This window comes from Lynx canadensis, chromosome E3, assembly GCF_007474595.2.
Source record: "Lynx canadensis isolate LIC74 chromosome E3, mLynCan4.pri.v2, whole genome shotgun sequence".
In the NCBI taxonomy this organism is placed as follows: domain Eukaryota; kingdom Metazoa; phylum Chordata; class Mammalia; order Carnivora; family Felidae; genus Lynx; species Lynx canadensis.
Window position 1 is genome coordinate 13994561 of NC_044318.1, and position 24335 is coordinate 14018895.

Genomic DNA, 24335 nt, shown 5'->3' on the forward strand with positions numbered 1-24335 from the left:
GGAAGAAGAGTGTAGGCTCTTCTTTTCCAATATTTACCTGGTTATTTTATTTTCTTGTCTAGATACATTTTCAGAACTTCTGAAATTATTTAAACATTTTAATTGTTGCCATTTTAAAGTATATATATTTTTGTCCAATGGCCTTCATTATATTTAGGTAGCTTCTTCCTTTTAATGTTTTAATAAGATGGTGACTTATCAGGAATGACTGCCAAATTTAATCAAATGGCTTCTCAGCTTCACCTTTAATTTTTTTTTTTTATGTTTACTTATTTCTGAGACAGAGAGAGACAGAGCATGAGTGGGGGAAGGGCAGAGAGAGAGGGAGACACAGAATCTGAAGCAGGCTCCAGGCTCTGAGCTGTCTGCACAGAGCCTGACACAGGGCTCGAACTCACAAACCGTGAGATCATGACCTGAGCTGAAGTCGGTCGCTCAACTGACTGAGCCACGCAGGCGCCCCATCAGCTTCACCTTTAATATATTGATGTGATTAATGGATTATGTTGATACCTTCCCTGGTTCCAACCTGCCTTGAATTCCTGGAATAAACTCTTCCTGGTCATAACACTTTACTCCTCTGATGCTAGTACCTTATTCAAAGGATTTGTCTTTATTCATAAGTAATATTTACTTATAGTTTTCTTGGCTGGTACTATCTTTATCAACTGTGTTTTAAAAGAATTGAAAAGCTTCTCATTACATTCTATGGAAGAGGTTACCTACCCTGGCTACACTTGAGAACCATCTGGATATTTATACCTGGCACAACACAGACAAATTGGAAGGCTTGGACAGCATTAGTTTAAAAAAATTACCTGGTGATTTTGTCATTCAGTCAAGTCTGAAAACCAGTGTGTATGATTAGGAATTGTTTAAATAACATTAGAGCAATCTAGTTTTTTGTTTTTTTTTTTTAACATAAGGTTAATACAGAACTCAGCAATGATCCTCTCTGATCTGGGGGTCTTTTTAATGCTGTATCTTCCATATCTTTGGTAACTGGTTTCTTCAAATTTGTCAACTTCTCTTGTGTCATTTTAAATATTTTTTCAATAAGCCATTTTATCTCAGTTATCAAATGTGTTGTCATAGAATTGCATATGATATTGTCTTCCATTTCTCTTCTCATCTGTAACTTTGGTTAAGTGTTTTTTTAAAAAATTTGTTTAATATTTATTCATTTTTGAGAGACAGAGAGAGACATGAGCAGGGGAGGGGCAGAGAGAGAGGAAAAGAGCGTGAGCAGGGGAGGGGCAGAGAGAGAGAAAGACACAGAATCTGAAGCAGGCTCCAGGCTCTGAGCTGTCGGCACAGAGCCCGATGCGGGGCTCAAACCCACAAGCTGTGAGATCATGACCTGAGCTGAAGTCAGATGCTTAACCGACTGAGCCACCCAGGTGCCCCCCCTCTTTTTTTAAAATAAAGTTTATTTATTTATTTTGAGAGAGAGAGAGAGAGAGAGAGAATGCCTGTGTGCCTGCAAACAGGTGAGGGGCAGAGACAGGGAGGGAGAGAATCCTGAGCAGGCTCTGTGCTATCAGTGCAGAGCCCATTGAGGGGCTCGATCTCACAAACCGTGAGAGCATGACCTGAGCCAAAATCGAGAATCGGACACTTAGCTGACTTAGCCACCCGGGGGCCCAAGTCCTCTTTTTGATAGAACCGTATTTTCTATTTTCTTTAATCAGACATGGCCAGGGGGTCAATCAACAGAGTGACTCAATGTTTGTGTACATTACAAAATGATCACAATTAGTCTAGTTAACACCTGTCCCCATACATAGTTGCAAAATTTTGTTTCCTTGTGATGAGAACTTGTAAGATCTATTTTTTAAAGCAAGTGTCATATATACAATACAGTATTATTAACTATAGTCACCGTGCTATCCATCACATCCCCATGACTTACTTATTTTATAACTGGAAGTTTGTACCTTTGACCCCCCCTTCACCCAATCTATTTTTTTTAAGTTTATTTATTTATTTTGAGAGAGACAAGAGACAGAGACAGCACGATGGGGGAGGGGCAGAGAGAGAGAGAGAGAGAGAGAGAGGGAGACAGAGAATCCCAAGCAGGCTCCACTGCCAGCACAGAGCCTGACACGGGGCTCGGACCCACGAAAGTGCGAGATCATGACTTGAGCCGACACCAGGAGTTGGACGCTTAACGGACTGAGTCACCCAGGCGCCCCCAATCTGGTATTTTTAAAAATGAGCTTTTGAGTTTATTTTCCTCTCTGCTACATATGCTTTCTATTCCATTACTTCCAGCTTCTATCATTATTAGTTTTCTATTCAGAATTTCTTTTAGTTTATTTTGTTCTCATTCTAACCTCCTGGGGTTTATAACCATTTCCCTTGTTGTTTTATTAGTCATTCTTTATAATGAAGGCACTGAAGTCTATTAATTTTCCTCTGACTACAGCTTTTGTTATATTCCATAGATTCTATTACAACGTGTTCTCTTATTTATTGCTGTAAAAAAGATTGAATTTTTGTTGTCTAGAATTATGTTTCTCAATTTTTAAGTTAGAAAAATAGGTATTTCTAACATTATCAGATTATTATCGGAGAGAATTTGGCTTGAGAAAAATCTCTTTTATTTGTTGAGGCTTTCTTATGTCCATTGTGTATGGCAGATCCCATGGATTTTAGAAAATATATTTATTTTCTGTTAAGGTAAGCATGTTTCTGTATATATCTACTAAACTGAGTTTGTAGGTTGCACAATACAATTTCTCCATGCCTTTACTTATTCTTACTTCTATTTATCTGCTTGATAGGGAAAACAAGTGTATTGATTTCTTCAGATATATATGTATTTATTTTCTCAAGTTCCTATTGTTTTTCTAATGGTGTTCGGTTTTGTACAGAATGCTTGGCATTGCTCTAAGTGTTTTTGTTAGTTTGTTTAAGTAGGGTTCACACCCAGTGTGGAGCCCAATGAAGGGCTTGAACTCACCACCCTGGGATCAAGACCTGAGCTGAGATCAAGAGTTGGATGCTTGGGGCGCTTGGCTAGCTCGGTGGATTGAGCATCCCATTTGGCTCAGGTCATGATCTCACGTTCATGGGTTCCAGCCCTGCGTCAGGCTCTGTGCTGACAGCTCGGAGCCTAGAGCCTGCTTCGGGTTCTGTGTCTCCCCCTCTCTATGCCCCTTCCCTGCTCATGCTCTGTCTCTCTCTGTCTCTCAAAAAATAAAATAAAAAGTTAAAAAAAATTTTTTTTGAGTCAGACGCTTAACGGGCTGAGCCACCCAAGCGCCCTGCTCCAAGTGCTTGGTACCATGAAATCATTGGTTTGAGCATTATGACCATCCTAGGAGAAGGGTGAGATGTCCTCCCAGAAGGAGCAGGGATGAGAAAAAATTTGCCAAATCCCCAGAGTTAAGAAGTAGATTCAAACCAGGGTGCTTTGTATCCTGAGGCTCATTCTCAACTGTCACCCTGCGTCTGACACGTAGCGCATGACCGAATTTCCTCTCCTGCAAATGGCCCCCTGTTACATGGCTAGTGTGGGTTCCCTCTCTTCTTAGGGACTCTCTTTCTGGAGCTACAATCAGTGGCTCCCATGGGAGGGCCAGACTCAAGCCAGGATAATGATCACCCTTTGCTGAGATGTTTCTGGACTACGACTAAGAAAATGATTCATTCACTGATCCAGCAAAATTTAATCAAACACCTACTATGTGCCAGGTACTTAGTGCTGGGGATAGGGCAGTGAACAAAACAGACAAAACCTACCCTCAGGGAGCGTGTGATCTAGTCGGGGGGTGGGGAGGGAGACAGACATCAAACCTAAAACTATGATCAGTGATTTATTTATGAAAGGTAACAAGTGCCACAGAAAACAACAGCACCAAGCACCGGGCAATCAGGGGTGCTGGCTCGGGCAGTGCAGTTTCATTGTCTGACTTTCATGGTCAGGAAAGGCTTAGCTGAGAAGGGGTCCTTTGTGCAGAAGTTTGGCCAAGGTCAGGGGCAGGGTGAGGCATGCAGGTACCCCGGGGGAAGAGCCCTGCAGACAGAAGGAAGAGCCAGGGCATTGCAGTGACGTGGCCTGCCTGGTGTGTCCCAGACCAGAAGGAAGTCAGGGGCAGGGGAGTAGCTCGGCAGGTGAGAGGTATGCAGAGCTTCCGAGCAGCTTCAGAGTGTGTGAATCTGGGGAGCACAGGCCCGATTTAGGGCAAACGGGAGACCCTAAGTTAATTGTTTTGCAGCCATGCTGGGAAGGGAACAGAAACTTGGGGAGGATGCTGGAGAGGGAAGTGGGGCCAAGAGAGGGCTATTTGTGTTTGTTTATTTGTTTGTTTTAATGTTTATTTTTGTGAGAGAGAGAGAGTAGGGGAGGGGCAGAGAGAGAGGGAGACACAGAGTCCGAAGCAGGCGCCAGGCTCCGAGCTGTCAGCACAGAGTCCGAGGTGGGGCTCAACCTCACAGACCGTGAGATCATGATGGGAGCCGAAGTCAGACGCTCAACCGACTGAGCCACCCAGGCGCCCCTATTTGTGTTTGTTTTTAACCAGAGAAGTAGCAGTAAGTTTGGATGGTGGAGGGAACAACGAGTTGGATGGAGTTGGAGCCATCCGTACGTGGGGTGCGGCCCCGGGCAAGTGCAGGAGGGGCCCTCCGGCAGGAGCCGGGGTGGTTTGTCCATCAGCACTCACCCAGCACTCCAAGCAGAGGAGTAGGGAAATGAGGCCCAGGCAAGGGCGAAAAGGAGAGGAGGCCCAGGAAGTGGAGGGCGTCCGAACGTGTGGCCTAAGGCCCGGGCGGGGGTGTGGACTAGCAGAATGTGCGGTGGTAGGGCAGCATCGAGGGTCTGCTTGAGGCCCACGGTCGTGGAGGGCGATTCTGTCCCTTTGTGGTGGCTGTGGCATGTGGCCCTCAGGAGCTCTGGCAGCTGCGTTTCTTGTACGCGGAGAGCGTTGCTCTGCCATGAGAATCACTCAAGCGCCCAGAGAGAAGCGGAGGCAGGGGCTGAAGCACCTGGCTTGCATGTCGGGGTCTCTGGGTCCAGCTCTTCCCAAGGCTTATCTCCATCCCTGGCCTTCGTTCAGGTAAATGGTTCAATGTCACCACACACCTCAGCATACCGGATATGGAAACAGAAACCCACCCTGAGTGGCTTCGATCAGCGGGAGGTTCACTCTCAGGTTTGAAAAGCAGTTCAAGGGTGGGCCACATACAGCAGATCAGAAAGTATCAGGGACCTAGGCTGCTTCTGTCTTGCTAGCGCATCGTCTCTAGCACTGGCTTCTATCCTCATGGACACAAGCTGGCTGCTGGAGTTCCAGCTATCCTTCCTGCATCCCAGACAGAAAGGGCACTCATCCCACCCAATTTAGCACCCTCTCCCAAAGGATTTCTTGGAAGCTTCACAATGATGTTTACTGCTCTTTCTTAGATCATCCTTAACGACTAGGAAAGCTGGGAACCATTGCTTTGTTTGGGCACACCGTCACCCTAAATAAATCAAGATTCTTGGTCAAGGAAGAAGGGAACAATGGATATTTCGTAGGCAGTCTGCAGACTCCAGCATATTTGATTATGCTTTCAATAAACTACCTTTTCCCTTAAGTCTTTTTGGAGTGGATTCCTGAGGTCTACAAGCAAAAAGATATTCGGAAGACAAGACGCTGAGTAATCCCAGTAGCTAAAATATGGGTTGAGATGGTGCAGAACAGAGTCTGCAAACAAGATGGGGACGATGAGTTTGTGAGGACGAGGCTGAACCTACCAATGCAGGGATACAGGGCTAGGTGGAAACTTCAGTCACGTGGAAAGCCTTCGAGAGGGCTGAGGGTAGATTAATAAAATAAAAGGATATTTGGACAAACGATACTTGTGATTTAATGCAGCAGCTCCTCCCAAGCCTTTTTTTTTTTTTTTTTTTTTTTTTTTTGGTAAGATGGTATCTTTTTAATTTTTTCTCTTTTTTTATGGAATTTTTCCTGACCCATTCCGTATACTACACCACCAGTAAGATGAGTCTTTGTTAACCAGGGTTTGAGAAAATCCAAAATGACAGAACACCTGCTATGAATTAAGTGGCATTTTTCACTTATACATCCCAATGGCATATATACGAAAACATAGAGTTCCCGTTATTTATTCGCCCAACAGATGATGCTTGGTGTGTGGAAAGAATCACAGCCCTCTAAAAGTCGCGATTTGTGAGACAGCGTATGAAACACTCCAGTGGCCTTCCGTCCATGAGGGAGGGACCAGCCCTGACCGGCCCATTGTTGTCACTAGCAGAGGGCTCATGGCTCTCTGGTGTTCCTTGTGCACGTAAGTAACTGGTCTCAGCCCTGCCTGCCCACGAGAATGTAAGTCCCATGAGGACAGGGCCTAGCTGTGCCCCCCTTCACTGCTGTATCCTCAGCATGAGCACTGTCCTGGGCATCGGGTAGGTTCTCAGTAAATATTTGGTGTAGTCCTGAATACAGGACTTGGCACATAGTAAGTGCTCAATGAATATTAGCTCTATCTCCATTATCATCACCACCACCATTTTTTTATTTTATTTTTTAAAGTTTATGTATTTATTTTGAGAGGGGGGAGTGGCAGAGAGCGAGAGGGAGAGAGAGAATCCCAAACAGGCTCCATGCTGTCAGCACAGAGCCTGACGCAGGGTTCAGTCTCACGAACCATGAGATCATGACCTGAGCTGAAATCAGGAGTCAGACGCTTAACCGACTGAGCCAAGCAGGGGACCCTAAACAGTTACTTTAAAGAAAAAGAAAAGATGCCTGCCACGATGGACCTGGAGTGGGTCCTTCTTTCAAACAGCACAGCGTTGCAGGGTAGGGTACAGGCTGTGAGAGCTCAGGGGTCGGAGGGCTGGTGCCGTGCAAGGTCAGATAATCCTGCAGACAGTATGGTGGTTTCTGGTTTTTCATGCGTCCTTTCTTCAAGCAGGTGTCTCCTCCTCTCCTCCATCACCCCCAGCCCCGCCCCACACCTGCTACCCTTGCCAACGGCTGGGGGTTCCTTCTGCACAGAATGGATGCCAGCTCCGCTTAGGGACCCCTCCTTTTCCTTGCTGTCTTCAGATCTTTTCTGTGGGAAAGTCTGCGGCCAGAGGAAAGTTATTTGCTACCTAGAGCTCCCTCTGCTGATACACCGGGTGGACGATTCCCTGGAAAAGCAGCCTGTGTCAGAAGCACAGCTGGGTGTCTGTCTGGCAGGACATGCTGCCTGCCTGTGTCTGTGGTCTGACCAGAGACTATTTCCTTTTCTTGGGTGGAGTGGGGGGGGGGGGAAGGGGGAGTACAGGTGAGGTGTGCTTGTGACCTCACATGCTTCGGCGGGCCAGGGGTGGCTTTCGGCATCCTGGCTCCTCTGACCTCCATGTGCCCAGGGACCACGGTGCTTTGCATGTACTTGTCTGAGAGAATCAGAGATGCCTAGGATGCGACCACATTCTGTGCATCCTCCCACTAACACTGCCAAACAGGTGACCCATGTTTATGATGTCTGTGTGATGTTGAAGTGAAACCAAGGGAGAGGTGTTAAATTTTTTAAGAGCAAAGTCAGGGTCACAACAGAGCCTGGGTCAAAACAGGCTCTAATAAACCAAAAAGAAACAGACACATTAAGATTAAGACAAATTAAGATTAAAAAAAAAAAAACCCATGTATTTGACTACATTTGACTCTTAGGCTGAAGTTTATCTAAATTCAGAAGGCATGTCATGCCCTAGCTCTCTGGTACCTTCTGTGAGGAGTAGAGAAGGGGAGAGCATTTCTTTACAGACCAGCCTGCCCACATGAGCAGGCTAACATTCCTTCAGTGCTGCCACTGGCCAGTGCCAATATTTTATAGAAATAAAGGACACTCTGTGTTATACTCTACCCTGATCCCTACCCCCAACAGCCTTAGGACAGAAGTATTATTTTTCTTCATCTTTTATGGACTGGAATAATGAGGTTCGGTAATGTTAAGCAACTTGCGTAAAATCACACAGCTAAAAAGTTGCTCAGATAGTTATGGGTTCTGCGAAGCACTTGTAAGCACCAGGCTCTAATCCACCAGCTGGTGTTTATTCTATGCCCGGAGTTTACTCTGTGCCCTGCACTATGCAAAGTGCCAGAGAGAGAAGAGGTCCTTGCCCTTGGGGGGACTTAGAGTCTTTTGTCAAAATGGAGGACTAGATTTAGTGCTGCTTCCTCCAGGCAGCCTTCCCAGACTACCTTCCCCCCCCCCCATACCTATGGAAACTCATAATTGACACTTTCCTACTGTTTGTTAACGAAATGAAAAATACCTAACATTTACTGAGCACTTATTATGTTCCGGTCTCTGTACAAAAACCCTGTATATGTGTTATCTCATCTAGTTCTTCTGAGAAATCTATGAGAAAGGCCCTATTCATACCCCCCATTTTACAGATGAGGAAACTGAGGCATAGAGAAGGTAAACAATGGATGCCAGAAGTCTCAGTTAAAAAGCAGCAGACCTGGGCACCTTGAGGGTGAAGACCCCTCTTCCCTGATTTCCCTCCTAGTCTCCAGCAGTGCTGGGCACACCCAACAGCTCAGAACTAATTGCTGACCGATCTTCTCTCCCCTCATTTGAAAGTGATGATCAAACAAGAAATGGGTGTGGGGTTGTGGAGGGAATCCCACAAATCAGTTGGAACTTCCTTAGAGCTCTGGCTCTCAGTTAACATGAGAATAAGAACCGTATTTAAAAAGAAAAAATTCCTTAGGGAATCTTCTTAATATCTATTTTTCTCTTGCCCAGCGTGGTTCCTGGCGCATAATAGGGTCCAATATATCTGTGTTGAATGACTGAATGAGCTTTAAAAATTCTAAAGAGACTTGCTGCTGTTGGCACGGCTGCTGCTGCTGGAGTATTTCAGCCCCATCTTCTACATCAAGCTCTGTGTAGATGCTCCAGGTGCTGTCTGTCTGTCTTGGGGCAGGAAGATAATCTCGGCGACCCTAGTAGCTCGCCTTCCTGCCCTCCTATCTCAGGTGATTTTTCATCCTGAAAACCTCACATAAGCTGTTTATGGCATCCATAACCTGCCCAGAGCTTTTAAACCTCTTTCTTGCATGGCTTTTTATGAGTTGAAATAAACAAACAACTCTCTCTCTCTCCAGGGACTGGGAGGCCTGGATCTTTAACCTCACTCTTTCAGCCTGTGGCCCCCAGGGGAGCTGAACCAAAGCATGGGCCCCAGAAGACCATGGTTAAACGTGTCACGTGCAGGAAGCAGATAACATCGTTGCTGTTTAGAGGAAAATGCAGCACAGACCTTGAAGCAGAGACAGGCTGGAGGGAGCCGATGCCAAGAGTCCCCAGGGCAGCCTCTGATGGGATTGGAAAGCTGTTTCGACACCAAGAAAGAGTTCTGGGGACATGACATGATGATGCTGGGGCCCATCTATCTCATCCAATCCATCATTTGGCATCGAAGACACCAAATTATTTGGAGGGGAGTGACCGGCCCAAAGTCATGCAACATCGTGGCCGCATGGGATAGACGACGGTGCCTGCCTCTCCTGTACGACTGCCCTCCTGCCCATAAGACCATCATCCCTGTAGAACATCCGGGTGGTTGCAGGGAAGCTAGCTTCTCCCCAGTGCCCACGATGGTGTATGGGACCTCGGCCCAGCTGATCAGCACATTCCATGCTCCTGGCTACCTTGCTTGGTTAGGGGTGACCTGTGACCTAATACTAGTTCAATCAGAGAGCATCTCTGCACCTTTGAGGAGAATGCTGGGAAACAGTGACCCTCCTTCCTCTGGGCTACAGATGAACAAAGGATACAAGTAGTCTCAGCAACTGATGTTGTGACATGAAGAGAGAGCCTCAGGATGAAACAGACCCCATGAAAGGCAGAGAGCAGAGATGGGAAAGAAAAGGAATTCTAGGTCATCATTCTGAGTTGCTGGATCAAACCTCACCTGATGCCTGATGTCTTTACTCTAAAATAATCAGTTACATGATCCAGTCCACTCTATTTTTAAGACAGTTGGAACAGAGATTTTTATTAATGGTAACCAAAATACTCCCAAGTGATAAATAGATGGCAGAAGGCCAAAGAGCTTGCCTCTTCTTCTATCTCGCTCCTGGTTAGGTGGGCTGAACCCAAAGGGTCTGCCTCTGTGCCTTTCCACAGGCCTGGCCAGGCTGCAGATATTCCGAAGGCTGAGTCTAATCTGCAGTTTAGAATCCCCGCTAGCTGGTCGTTTACACTCTCGGTTCAGGGAAGTGGGTTGGCTTGTTATATGGGTCCAGAAAGCATTTTCTAGGAGGTCACTCCCACCCCACCCTCAGGAACCAATAGCACTTTGTGCATCTCTCTCAAATCACACTGACCTCACTGCTTTTTAATGACCAACACCTACATCGGGATCCCCTTTGGACTCCAAGCTTGCTGAAGGGGAGACTAAGCCTTATCTTTGGATCCCTGCACCTGGCCCCGTGTGTGACACAAGTCTGATGTTCACGGATTCTTGACCAGTGGATGAAACCATGTTTTTCCCCTCTCTGCCTCCCTCTCTGATGGATCCTGTTTACTCCTGTACTTTCTTCTCTTTAAAAATTAGGATGAGGTTTCAAAGCACCGCAGACAAGATGCAAAGCATTCGCCCCTGCGTCCCTGATTTACAAACTGGGGATTTGCTCTGCTACTGTCTTCTCATAGTGCTAAGGCCTGTCCGGGACACCCACTCCCTCGCTCTGCTCACCATGGGTTCAGGGCTGCGGTGTATAAAGCCCTGGGCGAGAGGACAAGGGAGGGAAAGAGTGGAAAGACTGAGTCAGAGAAGGCTGGGGATGAAACTTGAGTCCGTTGGGCTCATCAGTCTAAACTCTCATTGACAGACAGGGAAGCTAGGGCCCTGGGAGGAGTCCTCCTCGCTCAAGGTCACTGGGACAGTCCAGCCGGGATGGGAAGGAACTCCACTTTACAAGGCAAGACCCGTGCCCCCAGAAGCTGAACCCCGCACAGACAGGAAGGTAGGCTTCGGGACGGATGGGAAGGAAGACTGGCGGAAGGCTCAGCGGCCAGACCTGGAAGCTTGCAGCCTTTCAAGGTTGAGACACTGCTCCAGTGGGTGCTCCCTTCCCAACCAAAGCCCTCGCTCGCCAACTGGGTTTGGAGTCTCTTGGCTTGTTTGTCCTCAGGGACCAGAGAAGTGACTCAGGGAAGCACTTAGTGCATCGTTGGCTCTGGAGGGTGGGGTGTGACTCAGGAGCCGCTCACAGAAACTCATTCATAGCCTCCTCCCTGCCCCTTCAAGCCAGGGATCCAGGGATCCGCCGCGTGAGACCCTCCCGCGGCTCTGACACTCCTGATGCGTTTCTCACGTCTCCACCTGCCCAGCCGTCTGTGTGCCCGTGGAAGACACCCGGACTGCAAACTCCTGGGCGGGGAGCCCGCTCCGCTCAGCGGCCTCGTGCTTGCTTCCCTCGTGGGAGGCAGGGTCTCAGGACCCCCAGATAGATCTCCCTGACCTCCCCTGGATTCTGAGCGGGCCCACCCTCACCCAAAGCTTCCCCTGCTCTTCTGCCCTCCCCTCTCTCCCTGTGTCGTGGAAACTGTCCCCTTCTCCCCCACCCCGCCGCGACTCTTGCCGTGGAGGGTGTCTGACCTCTCTGCTCGCCCCCACCCCCTTCCTTTCCCTCCTCCTCTTTCCTCCCTCGCTCCGCCCCCAGGCCCCGCCCCTCGCCACCCCGGCCCCCGTTGCCGCCCCCCCCCACTGTCCCCCCCCGGGCCCCCGGGCCCCCGGCCCGCCACCACCCCCTCCGCCAGCCGAGGGCTGTGCGGGCGCGGGGCGGGGGAGCCCCGCGGGCCAGGCCCCCGCCCGCCCTGCGCGCCCCCTCCCCGAGCGCGCGCGCCCGGCGGCCCCCTCCGCGGCCTCCCGCTCCCCGCCTCCCCCCGCCTTCCCCTCCTCCTGGTGACGTCCGGGTCCCTGCCCGTCTGAAAACTCCGCGCCGCGGCGGTGGAGGCGGCGGCGGCGGCGGCGGCGGCGGCGGCGGAGGAGGAGGAGCAGCGGCGAGCCGAGGCGGCGGCGGCGGCGGCGGCCCGAGCGCGAGCCCGAGCGGCAGCCGGCGGCCGCGGGAGCCGCGGGGAGCGCGGGGGCGGCCCGGAGCGCCCGGGGTCCCCGCGCCCCGCTCGCCCGCCGCGCTCCGAAGATGGTGGCGGCGCCGTGCGCCCGGAGGCTGGCCCGGCGCTCGCACTCGGCGCTGCTCGCGGCGCTCACCGTGCTGCTGCTGCAGACGCTGGTCGTGTGGAATTTCAGCAGCCTCGACTCCGGGGCCGGGGAGCGCCGCGGGGGCGCAGCGGCCGGCGGCGCGGAGCAGGCGGCCCCGCGCCGGGAGCGTCGGGACCTGCCCGCCGGGCCGGCCGCAGCCCGAGGCGGCGGCGGCGGCGGCGGCGGCGGAGGAGGCGGAGGACGGGGGCCGCCGGCGCGGGCGCGGGGAGGCGGCCCCGGAGAACCCCGGGCGCAGCAGCCGGCCAGCCGGGGGGCACTGCCCGCGCGGGCGCTGGTAAGATGCCCTTTCGGCTCGCGTCCCGGAGGGAGGGGGTGTGTGTGTGAGAGAGGGAGGCAGCCCCGACCCCACGCCCCCCACGCCCCCGCCAGCCCTTGAACCCAGGGCGGCAGACTGGGACTCCCCAAGCCTGCTGGCTCCACGTCCCTTTCCCTGGAAGCCGGGGCGGGGTCCCTGCCGAGGTTCGGGGGCCGTGGGCTGCCCCATCCCGAGTCTGAGGACTGCCCCCTTGGGGTCTGGGGAAGTTATCTCCAGAGGAGGCGCTTCGGGGGTTTTCGGAGCCTGGCCGGGTTCCCGTTCCCCGTCACTCTTGCTGGGCGCCCCGACTTGCACTGTGCATGTGGGTGTTGGTGCCTCGCTCTCTGTCTGAGTGCGCGGATCGTGCCCGGGCGCCTCAGCCGCTGCTCATGGGCGGTGCTCACAGCATCTCTTCGGGTTTTTGCTGAGCTGAGTGCAGAGAACTCAGGTCCCTGCTTGGGGTCTCCTGGTCTTGTCCTGGCCTCAGCTGGGGTCTGGGATCGGTATCCCACAGCCCCAGCCGACTCCCTGAATCAGGATTCAGCCTTGGGCGCCTGGTCTTACTTCTCGGGCTCCCGTCTGCCATCTCTGGCTGTCTGAGACTCCTGTCTCTACCTTCTCCGTCTCTAACCTTGTCCTCTCCCCGGTGCCCTCTCTGACTTTCCTCACCCTGCTCTCCAGTGATGGGGCATGCCCCCTTCTCCTGGATGATGGTTCTGCTCCCCGAGTCTCCTGTGTAGCCGATTGCCGTCACCACAGCTGTGTGTCTGACCACATCATCACGACTTCGGCTCTCGTGGGTTTTCTTTGCTTTTCCTTGGGTGTGAACAGTCTGAGCTCTGAAACTGTTTTTTTCTGCAGATCTTCTGGGGCCATCTGGGTGTCTTCCTGGTCTGTACCCCCCGCCGCCTTTCTCCAGGGATGTCTTTCACACCTTCTCTGGGCTGTCTTGCTGAGAGCCCACTGAGCTAGGACACACAGGACAGGAGGTCAGAGTCCCCAGCTCTGGGCCAGGCTGTCACTGTCCTGTGGGTGTGAGTGACTGTCTTAAGGAATAACAACGTGCAGGGTGTCTGTCTGTGTCTTCCTCATGCCATCTGCCTACAGGGATTCTCCTAGTCCTTGGGGGACATCAGATGCCAGGGGTTAGTTTTAGGATTCTTAGCCACTGACTGAATGCATATCTGTGTCGTTTGTCGCTCTGGGAGCCCTCACTGAAGATTGTCTTCAGGCACAGCGTGATGCTTTTTGATCTGTTAAACTTCTTTGGAATCGGCGGCGACCCTCTTTGCCAGAGCGCGGCTTTTTGTGCCTGTGGGCAGAGCAACCCCAGGACGTGATGTGACGGCATTTCACTAGCTTGTCTGCGTGGGTAGCAGGTAGATGGCTTTCCCTCATTTGTAGAGGTGGGGGGAGACTGGAGTGAGATTCCTGATGGAGAACCAGAACATTCCCAATGTCCTGTGGCCGTTTATTTACAGAGAAGAGTATTCCCAGACGCTGTCTTTGAAACTCCTGGGGTGACTTGGGATATGTTTGGGCAGAAACTCAGCGAGAGGTTCTTTCTGGATTTGGAGACCTCCCGGAGAGTGGGGTGGAAGAGGGTTCGGGATGTGCACCATTGGCCCGGAATGGGAACGTGTAGGATGAACATGGGGGCATGGGGCTTCCTATATCCTTTGCATCTGGGGTTCACACAGGCACCAGGAGGTATCTTTGGGTGCAGAGACCACATGTTGAAAAAAGTGGAGGGAAGGAAGGAGGCCTGGATGGCTGATTTCTTCCTGGGTCCTTGACATTTTGAGTACTCTGTCCACACTCCGTGTGTGTGTGTGTGTGTGTGTGTAATGTCCTCCTCTCTTCTCTCTGGGTGTCTGCCATGCTGTGGTTAACTGTTACCTCTCCTGGATTTGTATTTTATTTTATCGGCTTGTCTGTCTCGTCTCTTTCCCCTGCCCCACGTCTACCCCCCTCACCCTGCTAGCTCCTGAAATCACAGCGCAGACACGCTGTATGGAGCCAGGGGTCGGCCCTCCCCTGGCTGTGCCCACCCAGCCCCTGCCCTTCCATGGGGCTCAAGGAGACCAGAAGAGGGCAGGCTGTTCCCAAAGTCCGATGTCGCCTGAGCTTGGGTTGCAGTCTAGGAGAGGACCAGACCTTTTCCAGAGCCCCTAAGGCCCTTGCAACATGTGGTTCCTCTGCAGACCCTGCCGGGGCTGCTGGTGGGATGCTTTGGGGTGTGGATTCAGGAGTGGGACATGAAAAAAAAATTCCCTGTGATTTTCCAGGTTGCTCACTTAAAGAGCTGGTGAGACGCATGCTTGGGACATGATGCTTCATCTCTGTGCTCTGTGGAGGGTGGGGCTCGGGCGGGCTGGGAAGGGGGGGTTCTCGAAGGCAGAGGGAATCTGTCCCTCCGCCCCCCCCCCCTTGGTGGCTCTGGTAGGTGTGTCCCAAAGAGTGTCAGACAAGCATTGCCTCTAGAGCGTTTTCTGAAACAAGACCTTGCTGCTTCCTTGTGCCCATGGCCCCAGAGCTTCCGCACTTGCACCTTCTGTGTCTGGGGAGCTGCGCCCCAGTGGAAGGACATGATTATATTTTTGGTGCATCTTAAGCCAAAAAGAAACACGCTGTTTCTCCAGCAGACAGAGTCAGAGACAGCATGAGGATGGCCACAAGATGAGCATATCTAGAAAAGATTTCCAGGCTCCCTTGTCCCCCTCAGCCTCTTCCAAAGCTCTTAAATATTAGAATTATCAGGTGGCTTGCTGCAGAGTTGTGGCCGAGACGCCGATTCCTTTCCTGGGTCTCCAGTAAGCTGTGGATTTGTCTGTCACCTCAGAATTTATGAAACAGATGGGCTCACTTATCGAGGGAGGAAAAACACTGGGGAGAGTGTCAGAAAGCTCACACTCCAGTTTCTGAATAGACTGGGGAGAAGGGAAAGAGAGCTGTGTGTGTCAATGTCAGGAGAGTTTCTTTTCTTTCCCTTGGCCTCCAGCGAGGCCTCTGGAGGTCCCCACGTTTATTGCTTGTGCCCTTAGATAAACTGCTACTCAGTAAGTTTCATTTAAGGAACCGAATTTTTAATTGCCCTCACACACATTCGTGCTTAGGATGGCGTTTCTGTGTCGGCTGACCCCTTTGAAATGTTGATTTTTCGGCAGAAATTCCTCATATTCCACATTGCTCAGATAACTCGGGACTTTTTCAGACCTTGACAATGACTTTGAAAAATTGGTTTGCAGTATCCAGATCACCTCTGCTTTTAACAGCCTGAGAGGTGTGGCTTCTGTTTCTATCCAAATGTTTCGAGACCAGAGAGAACAGAGGATATTTTATTGATGGTTTTTTTTTTTTCACACTCTCAATGGGGTTTTATTTTGCTTGAGCAATACATTACACTTTGTATACAGAAATACGCATCATTGAACAATATTTATCTTACTGCAAATGTTGCCATCTGCTTAATCATATACTGGAAAATATTAAATAGAGTAGATAAATAAAAGCAGAAATTATTAGACATGTAGGTGTATGTATGTAATTGTGTGTATATGTTTGCTTTCCTTCCAGTCTCCTCACACTTTAGATATTCTCTCTAGTTTATTAGTTTATTAGTTTTTTTTTTTTTTGAGAGAGAGAGAGAGAAAGAGAGAGAGCACGAGTGGGGGAGGAGTCAGAGAAAGAGGGAGACACAGAATCCAAAGCAGGCTCCAAGCTCTGTGCTGGTAGCACAGAGCCTAACGTGGGGCTCAAACGTGCAAACCGTGAGATCATGACCTGAGCCAAAGCTTAACTGACTGAGCCACTCCGGGCATCCCTAGTTCTTTTTTTTTTTAATCTTCTGAAAGTTTGCATGACAAGATACTTGCTCATCTGCAAATAAGAAGCCAAGGTGTAAGTCTCTGTTTCCTGGGGAATCATCCAACTTTGATCCATGGTCTTTATAGGAAAGGAAATATGGTGTTTTGAGTTACAGCAGACACCTGACATCCTGTGTGTGTGTGTGTGTGTGTGTGTGTGTGTGTGTGTGTTTCTCAGAAAACAAAATATTCTTAAGTATATCTCCGTAGTCAGGGGCTGCCCTCTCACCCAGAGCTATTTATGGTCAGTGGGGCCATAAATCTGCCTGCAGAAAGACGAAAGGTGCACATTGCCAATATAATCGGACGGCAGGCACAAGGTGCACTGTGTAAGGGCTGACCTCCTCTCTGTCTTTTGGTTAATCCTGCCCTAAGACTTGTCACTTAGGAGAACGCTCCCTTCTTTTTCTTTTTCCCTTTGCATTTCCCCATTTCTGTTGACTCTGGTCCCCGTCTTTCAGAACCAAGAAGATCCTTTGGAGAAAATGAAACATAAAACATAACCTCAATCCCACCAAACTCCAAGTTCAAAGGAAAAGGCGTGGGAGCAGGAGAAAAAGTCATAGCACACATGAAAGAGACCTCTGTGAAGTGTCCTTGGGTCTGAGACACCTGGGTTCAAATCTGGCTCTGCTCTTGGCCATCTCCATGACCTTGAGCAAATCATTCTGCTCTGCTCCTCTGAAAAGCTGGGCTGTCTCATAGGGTCATGTGAGGATGAAGTGTATTCATACATGTGAACTGATTGGGGCCTGGCACACGAAAATGCTCAAATGTGAGCTGTTGTTCTTAAAAAGAAAGTCTTAGTATGTTTGAAAATAAGCAATTTTTCGCAATTATTCATTTTCCCATGGAAAGTGGGGTTTGAATGAAATCCAAGGCAGTAGAGTGCGTCCAACACTGCTGTGTGGGCCAGACTTGGAGAAGGATAGAATGTGCTATAGGGAGGAGCACTAATATTTATTGAGTGCCAGCTGTATGCCAAGCATCCTTGAGATGGTTTGCATAAATTATGTTATTAAATGCTCACACACACATGCAAAAAAAAAAAAAAAACCACGATGGAAGGAGGCACGATTCAATTTACACAAAATTCTTTGCAAATATTACCTTACTGTCTCAGCCAGTCTTCCCAGCCAGCTCTGTGGGATAGGACTGTTTCTGTTCCCATTTCACAGATGAGGAAACCGGCTCAGAGAGGTGAAGCACCTTCTCACTAAGAGCCCTGTGCTGGGGAGTCCCAGACCTGGGATCCAAACCCGGGTCCGCCTTCTTCCGATTGACCTACAGGTTTCTGAGCACCTTGTGTGTGCGGTTCTTTGAGAAACTCTTCATGCAGCCAAACTGTTCTTGAAAATCTTGAGACCACTTTCTCACTTTTCACCGCAGGTTTCCAAAAAATGTGCCGACCCTAGAGGAGGAGGAGGGCTGCAGCTTGCATTGAATCAGACCCCTAAACAATGACACAAATAGGGAATAGGAATAATAATGATAATGACTCTCCAGAAAGCAGTTATAAGGTATCAGGCACTGTTTTAAGCGCTTCTTCTGTATTAACTCATTTATTCCTTCAGCGAATTGTGTTACAGTTGTGACAGTTGTGACAACAGTCATGGTGCTTAATGTAACTAGGCCCTGTTCTGGGTGTTTTACAAACATTAACTCATTTCAACCTCACGCTGCAGAGGAAACTGAGGCACAGGGAGTTTCAGCGACTTTTCCAAGGTTCACAGTTAAAAATGGCAGAGGCAGGATTTAAAACCAGGCAATCTGGGCCCTTAACTCCTCTGTTCCACACCCTCCCTCTTCTAAGCATGTTGAGAAGGTCCCCAACCTTAGAATCACAATGCTTCAAGGAGGCACAGAAGTGGTTGATTCGGTCACAATGCCCAGCCCCAAGCACGGGATTTTTATGGTCCTAGAATGGTAGGTTAACACCCTAGAGTGAAACATGCAGCGTCCATACAAGGGTTGAACTTGAACTGCTAAGTTGGCCCAGAGGAAGGAGTTTTGAACTCCGCTCTCTCTAGCCAGGAAAGGAAGGAAGGAGGGTGCAACACAGGGTTCCTTGCCCAGTGGAAATAGCCCTTCATTCATCATCAACGGGCTTCCTGCTTCTGCCCCCGCCCAGTTAAACTGCTCTGTGGTTCTTTCCGGAGGAGCCCATGACTTGCCCCCGAGAGCCTGGGCGAGGCAAGGAGGTATCTCTAAGAACATGCAGGTCGATTGTCTCATGGCACTTCCTTCCGCCTGCAACAGAAACTACCCGTTTGCCCGCAGATACTTATCAGGTTGTGCCCCTCTGATACTTGTGGTTAGGGTTGCCTCCTCCCCCTCCTGGAAGCCAGAGATGTTGAGAAGAGGGAGATAGGGAGGGTGGATGGGTGTCACCTTGACCCGCTCAACACTGGAGTGAGCAGGGAGACTGGTATTATTAGTATCAGGGCCTAGGAGCCCAGACAGCCAGCCAGGTGGGGAAGGAGGGCAACTAAGGGCATTTCTGAAGTCTCTTTGGGAGGAAGATCTCCCCTTTCTGGGCCCTCTTTGGGCAGTGAAATGGGTTTGTTCTGTCTCTGGCCCGGTTTGTCGCAGCCAGATGACTGCTGGCTTATCTGGGTATCTAATCCAGGCTAATGTGTCTGTGGATTCTAATGACGAGCGTTTCTCCTCCCAGGGAATCCTTTGCTGTAATCCTTGGCCAGGAGAAACACTGGTTAAGCCCAAAGGAGTCAATCTAATGGGGTGGAGAGGTTGATGCAGGGGTCCTTTCCCCAAGGGGCGTGGCCACTGTAACTGTGATCATAACAGTGAGGAAGGTGAGCAGAATCTCTCTTCGTTGAAAGTTTGCCTTACACCAGACCCTGTAGAAGTAGAAGGAAGACGTGATCTCATGAATTCCTATGAGGTGCCGCAGCTCAGTCTCCTCTGTTTTACTGATTACAAATAATAACAACTAAGGCAAGAAGTTGGATGGAAGTTGAACAGCTAAGAAGTGGCCAGTTATAGGAATTGAAGGCTGGTGGTGACTTCACATACTGTGTTCTTAATCTCTGTCCCCAGTTGAGTAAGTCCCTTGTCCCTCCCTCTCTCCTCTCACATCTGTTGATTCACAAGTGCACCTGTGCTTACATCCATCTGTGCATGCATTCATCCATCCTTCCATCCATCCATCCATCCATCCATCCATCCATCCATCTATGCATTTATGCATCCATCTGTCTATCCTCCATCCATCCATCCATCCATCCATCCTCCACTCCAACAGTGAGAGCATGGCAGGCACTCTGCCCAGCACTGCCACGACCTTTATGAACAGGACAGACGTACTCCCTGCCCTTGGGAGGATCACTGCAGTGAGCTTCCAGCAGGTGAAGGGTGGCGCCATTGCCGATACTCAGGCTATCAACAGAGAGGTTCCTTTCGAATCCTAGCCTAATTCACTGCTGGTTTCACTTCCCCAGAGTGGCCTCTTGGACACAAGAAGAAGGTTTCATCTGGACAGGTTGGGGGTCAGGAATGGTGTGATTCAGGGGCCTGGAAGCCCTCAAGTCTCCCACCAATGCCCCAAACTGCCTAGCATGAGGTCTGGACTGCTCCACTCACGGGGCTCAAGCTCTTCGTATTGCTTAATAAGGAGCCCGGAGATTAGCAGTGAGCTGCCTGAAGGTTGCAAGGGGAGCAGGTGGTCAGAGGCTGTGGGGCCTGGGAGGCGTGTCCTGTGATGTTTGCGGGCCTGAGGGAGTGCTCTGACATTTGGAGTTCATAGCATCTGAATCCGCCATTCATATCTGTGGGACTCAGATGTGTTACTTCAGCTCTCAGGGGCCCAGTTTTCTCGTGTGCGATGCACGAACCATGAAGGCACCTACCTGGGAGGGCCTGGTGATGAGGCACAACTCTGGCCCGTGATCAGTGCTCCCGTTTTCCTTCCCGATTCGTGCCCTTTGGGTAGGTTTTGTTTGGCCACACAGTATATTAAAATAAGAAGGCACTGAAGTTTGAGGATTAAGATATGCTATAAAATGATACAGATTATTGGAATTCCTTTAAAAAGTCACAAGATCTGGCAGTGCGGGGCCCACATTCTTGCTTGTTTTTCAACTGGCCGGGCTGTGGAGGGACTGTTTCTGAGACCCTCCAGATTCCTGAGACCCCCCCCCCCCCCCCCAAGATCTTTTCTTTCCCCTCTTGTATCTGACTGGCCCCTTTAGGCTGTTGAATTTGCAACCTCTCTCTGGAAGATGTCCCTGTTAAAAATAAGTGCCTGTGGTCACCTGTCAATTATCCCCATGCGGTTTATTCACAACACTTATTTACCTGACTGCTTTTGCTTGCCTTGGGCATGATGGAGGTTTTCTTCCCTTTCTTGCAGTGGGTGAATACTCAGAAGATGCAAATTCTTACAAGGATTAGGCCATTGTGAAGGCAGCAGTCCTCAACATTCTACAAGTCTGGTAAACCAGCATGCAGAGAACGTGCCGTTTTGAATGGCCTGCCTTCCCCGCACAGCCTCGCCCCACAATAGCATGTATCGGGGTGTTGAGGGTTTCCTGAGAGCTGGGCATGGCAGGTGGAAGAGTGGAACGTTCTACTGGAGCACCTTGGCTTGGATTCCAACACTGTCAGGGACCAACTGTTACTTCTGTCTTTTTTTGTGTGCCTTTTTGGCTCTTCTGTCAGATGATTAAGCCCACTGCCCACCCTGGGTTGAGAGGACCTAATTCGATGAATAGATGAGAATGTGCTTGGTAGTCCCTAGGGAACCAGGAACCAGTGAATGAGGGAAATCACTAGAGACTTCCCACCCACCCATCAGTGTGCACGTTAATTCACCAGGTCACTTGAGCTGCCGTGTGCAGGGCACTGTGCAGAGCACGTGGGGAAGACAGACGGGCCTCCACCCTTCATGGACTTGATGGTCGTGGGGCAGGGTGACCCCTAGATAAACAGAAACCAGAAAAAATTTAAAAATCAAATTGTTACAGGGGCACCTGGGTGGCTCAGTTGATTAAGCGTCCGACTTTGGCTCTGACCTGTTCTGATCATGACTTTTGTCACGATCTCACAGTTCCCAAGTTCAGGGCCCCGCATCGGGATCTGTGCCGACAGCAGCCTGAAGCCTGCTTCAGATTCTGCGTCTGCTTCTCTCTCTGCCTCTTCCCTGCTTGCGCCCTGTCTCTCTCTCTCTCAAAAAAAAAAAAAAAAAATACCAATTTTTTTAAATAAAAAAAAAATCAAATTGTTACAGGCGTAGCAATGGAAGCAGTTGGGGAACTGAGAGAAAACAAGAGGCAGCCGGTGAGGATTTTTGGAGGGTGAGGTGGATTAATTTTATTTAGTTTTGGTTGATGGACACCTTTTGCCAGAGTAGCTCCAGACTGGTCCCAGGAATCCCAAGTGTGGTTTGCACCCCAGTTCTGATCTGCCAGTGATTAAAGCAGCTTTTTCTTTTTTTTTAATAATTGCTTTAAGTTTATTTGTTTATTTTGAGAGAGACAGAGAGACAGAATCCCAAGTGGGCTATGTAGGGTCAGTGGAGAGCCCGATGTGGGATCATGACCTGAGCCCAAATCAGGAGTGGGACGCTTCGCTGACTGAGCCACCCCCCTGCCCCTTAAAGCAGCTTTTAATAGAGTTTCTGTCCATATCTCTGCAAAATTTATTCAGTTCTGAAATTTGAGGTATATTCTTTTAAGTGTTTTTTTTTTAACTGAAATGTACTGCATAAACAAAAGTGCACATTATTCTAAATGCACACCTCAGTGGGTTTTCACAAACTGAACACACCCGAGTAACCCACACATCAGACCATCCACCACAGCCCCCATGCACACCACCCCTGCTGCTTGGGTGAATGTTTTTAAAACTTGTAATGCTGTATGTTTCTTTAAACGTGTATTAGGGAAAACATACAAATATAACCGTTCAATCAAAATGACAGCTTCAGGGCTCTTACTGCTTAGCATGTGAGTAAAGCAGCATTTAAGTACAAAAGGTTGGTTACCACGATGAAAATGCGTGAGTGAGAGCACCAAGCCTTAACTGTATCCTAATGATGAAAATGCATAAGTGAGAGCACCAAGCCTTAATTGTATCCTAATGATGGCATCCGTTTTGGTGGTTAATGACAAGGAAGTGCCCGAATGACCAAAGTTTGGTAAATGTCGGGTTAACCCGCGTGAAGACACTTTGTTCCTTTGGGAAACAGCAGTGCCATTTTGTTCTGACGTTTGAGTGGAGAGGATTTAAGTCACACATTAGGAACTGTGCACTGGGTCTGAGCGGAATCTCCCTGATGTTCTCATTTGCTGCCTGTGTCGCTCCTGCAGGAATGGGGCTCCTCCGGCCCGTCTTGGGGACTTGGGTCTGGGTTCTTCATCTGCAGCTCTTAGATTCACGCTGCACGCTGGCCTCGCGTTGACTGTGTATGTCAGCCCCCCATGTGTTGTCACACATGGACTTAACCGTGATGAATGCGTTCCCAGATGGGCCTGTAATGACTCCGTTAACTTAACCCCGAATCAAGACTCTCCTGTCCAGAACCAGGGTAGCAGAAACCCAGTACAGCCTGAGTAGCAATTCAAAAGGGCAGCAGAGACAGCTAATCAGTTCATAATGAGCAAGGAGACAAGCAATGAAAAGAGAGCCCAAGGACGGCCTGATAGTTTCACAAAGTCTCAGCACTCAACCAGGCTCATGTTAATAAAATAAACAAATGTTTTTGGTCACGGAGAGCTAATGTGTACATTATTTAAGGATAATATTAAAACCAGATTAGATGGGTCAAGTAACACAGTGGTTCCCTCATTAAGCATCTTCTCTTTGGAGATGTGGGAAAGTTGCTCTCTTTCTGTTTTTCTTCTTTCCTTGTGAAATGGGGCTTTATTAATTAGAGATGTAATGGGAAATCTTTTTTTCTTTTCCCCCAGACTAGTGGCTGTTTTCTGTTTATTTTTTAATGTAGGACCATGCTTTGCAGATGTTCTCTTTGAAATAAAAGCCTATTCATTGTCTCTCTTTCTCTCTCTCTTTTATCCCCAGCTCCGAAGGGGCAGCCGTTGTAAAAGACACAAACAGAGAACCCCATTTACTTGTCATCAGGCGGTTACAGAAGATTCCATCCCTGATGTAAAATACTCTCATTACCTGCTTTTTCCCCCCCTGTAGCCCCATTGAGGGATAGTTTTTGAATTGTTGCATCTGATTCTCTCTTGTTTAGAAGATGAGGTGATGACAGTGAACGGGTTAGAGAAGGTAACGCGGAGGTGGGGTGCATTCACGGAAAACGGCCGGGTCTGCAACTGGGCCTGGCCTGGATTCACTCTTCTGAGGTCAAGAGGCTGACTGCTGTTTTGACTCTCTTTTAGGGTAAAAAAAATAAAAAAAACCAAATCATGTGGAGCAAACAAACCCTCTGTCGGAAGGACAGCAGGCGGTATGAACCCCCAACAAGAGTGGACACTTTCTAGAAAATCCCTTTGGGCCACAGATGGAATAAAGGCAGCACTGAATTCTCTTTCTCCTTCTTCTTCTTTTCACTGAAAAATCTTAAATCACTGGCCAACCTTTAAGAATCAGGGATTTCAAGCAAACAACGAATTTGGGGTTCCTGTTTAAAAATGTGAAGTTCTGGCCTTCCTTCCCCTAGAAGTATACATTTGAGGAAAGGGAGATAGGGCTGCCCCTCCCTACTTAGGGCCCCACTCTCCAGTTTGCCCGTCTCCAACCTGCCTGTCTGCTTTGCTTAATTGTGTTACCTGGAAGACTGCGGTTAGGATTTGAGTGTATGACTGTCAGAATCACGCTGAAGAGGAGGAAGAGGCCGGTGAGGGTCATTGCTCTGGTAGATTAAACGCTCGCTGGGTTCCTGACACCGTGCTACACGGTATCTCCTGGGCGATCTCCCCGAATTCTTACAACCACTTTATGACGC

At 49.5% G+C, this 24335-nt stretch overlaps 1 protein-coding gene and 1 long non-coding RNA gene across 2 annotated transcripts in view; both read left to right on the top strand.

Moving 5' to 3' along the window:
• The first annotated feature begins 12161 nt into the window (after positions 1-12161).
• Positions 12162-24335, top strand: part of XYLT1 (xylosyltransferase 1) — a 309407-nt gene continuing 297233 nt past the window's right edge. Inside the window, exon 1 of the mRNA XM_030300138.1 lies at positions 12162-12515. Within this exon, the coding sequence (XP_030155998.1) occupies positions 12162-12515 (354 nt within the window). The remainder of the gene's footprint in view (positions 12516-24335) is intronic.
• LOC115503768 lies at positions 19928-23916 on the top strand. The gene is made up of 2 exons (XR_003965505.1): positions 19928-20856; positions 23444-23916. It is a non-coding gene; the product is annotated as an uncharacterized LOC115503768 (long non-coding RNA).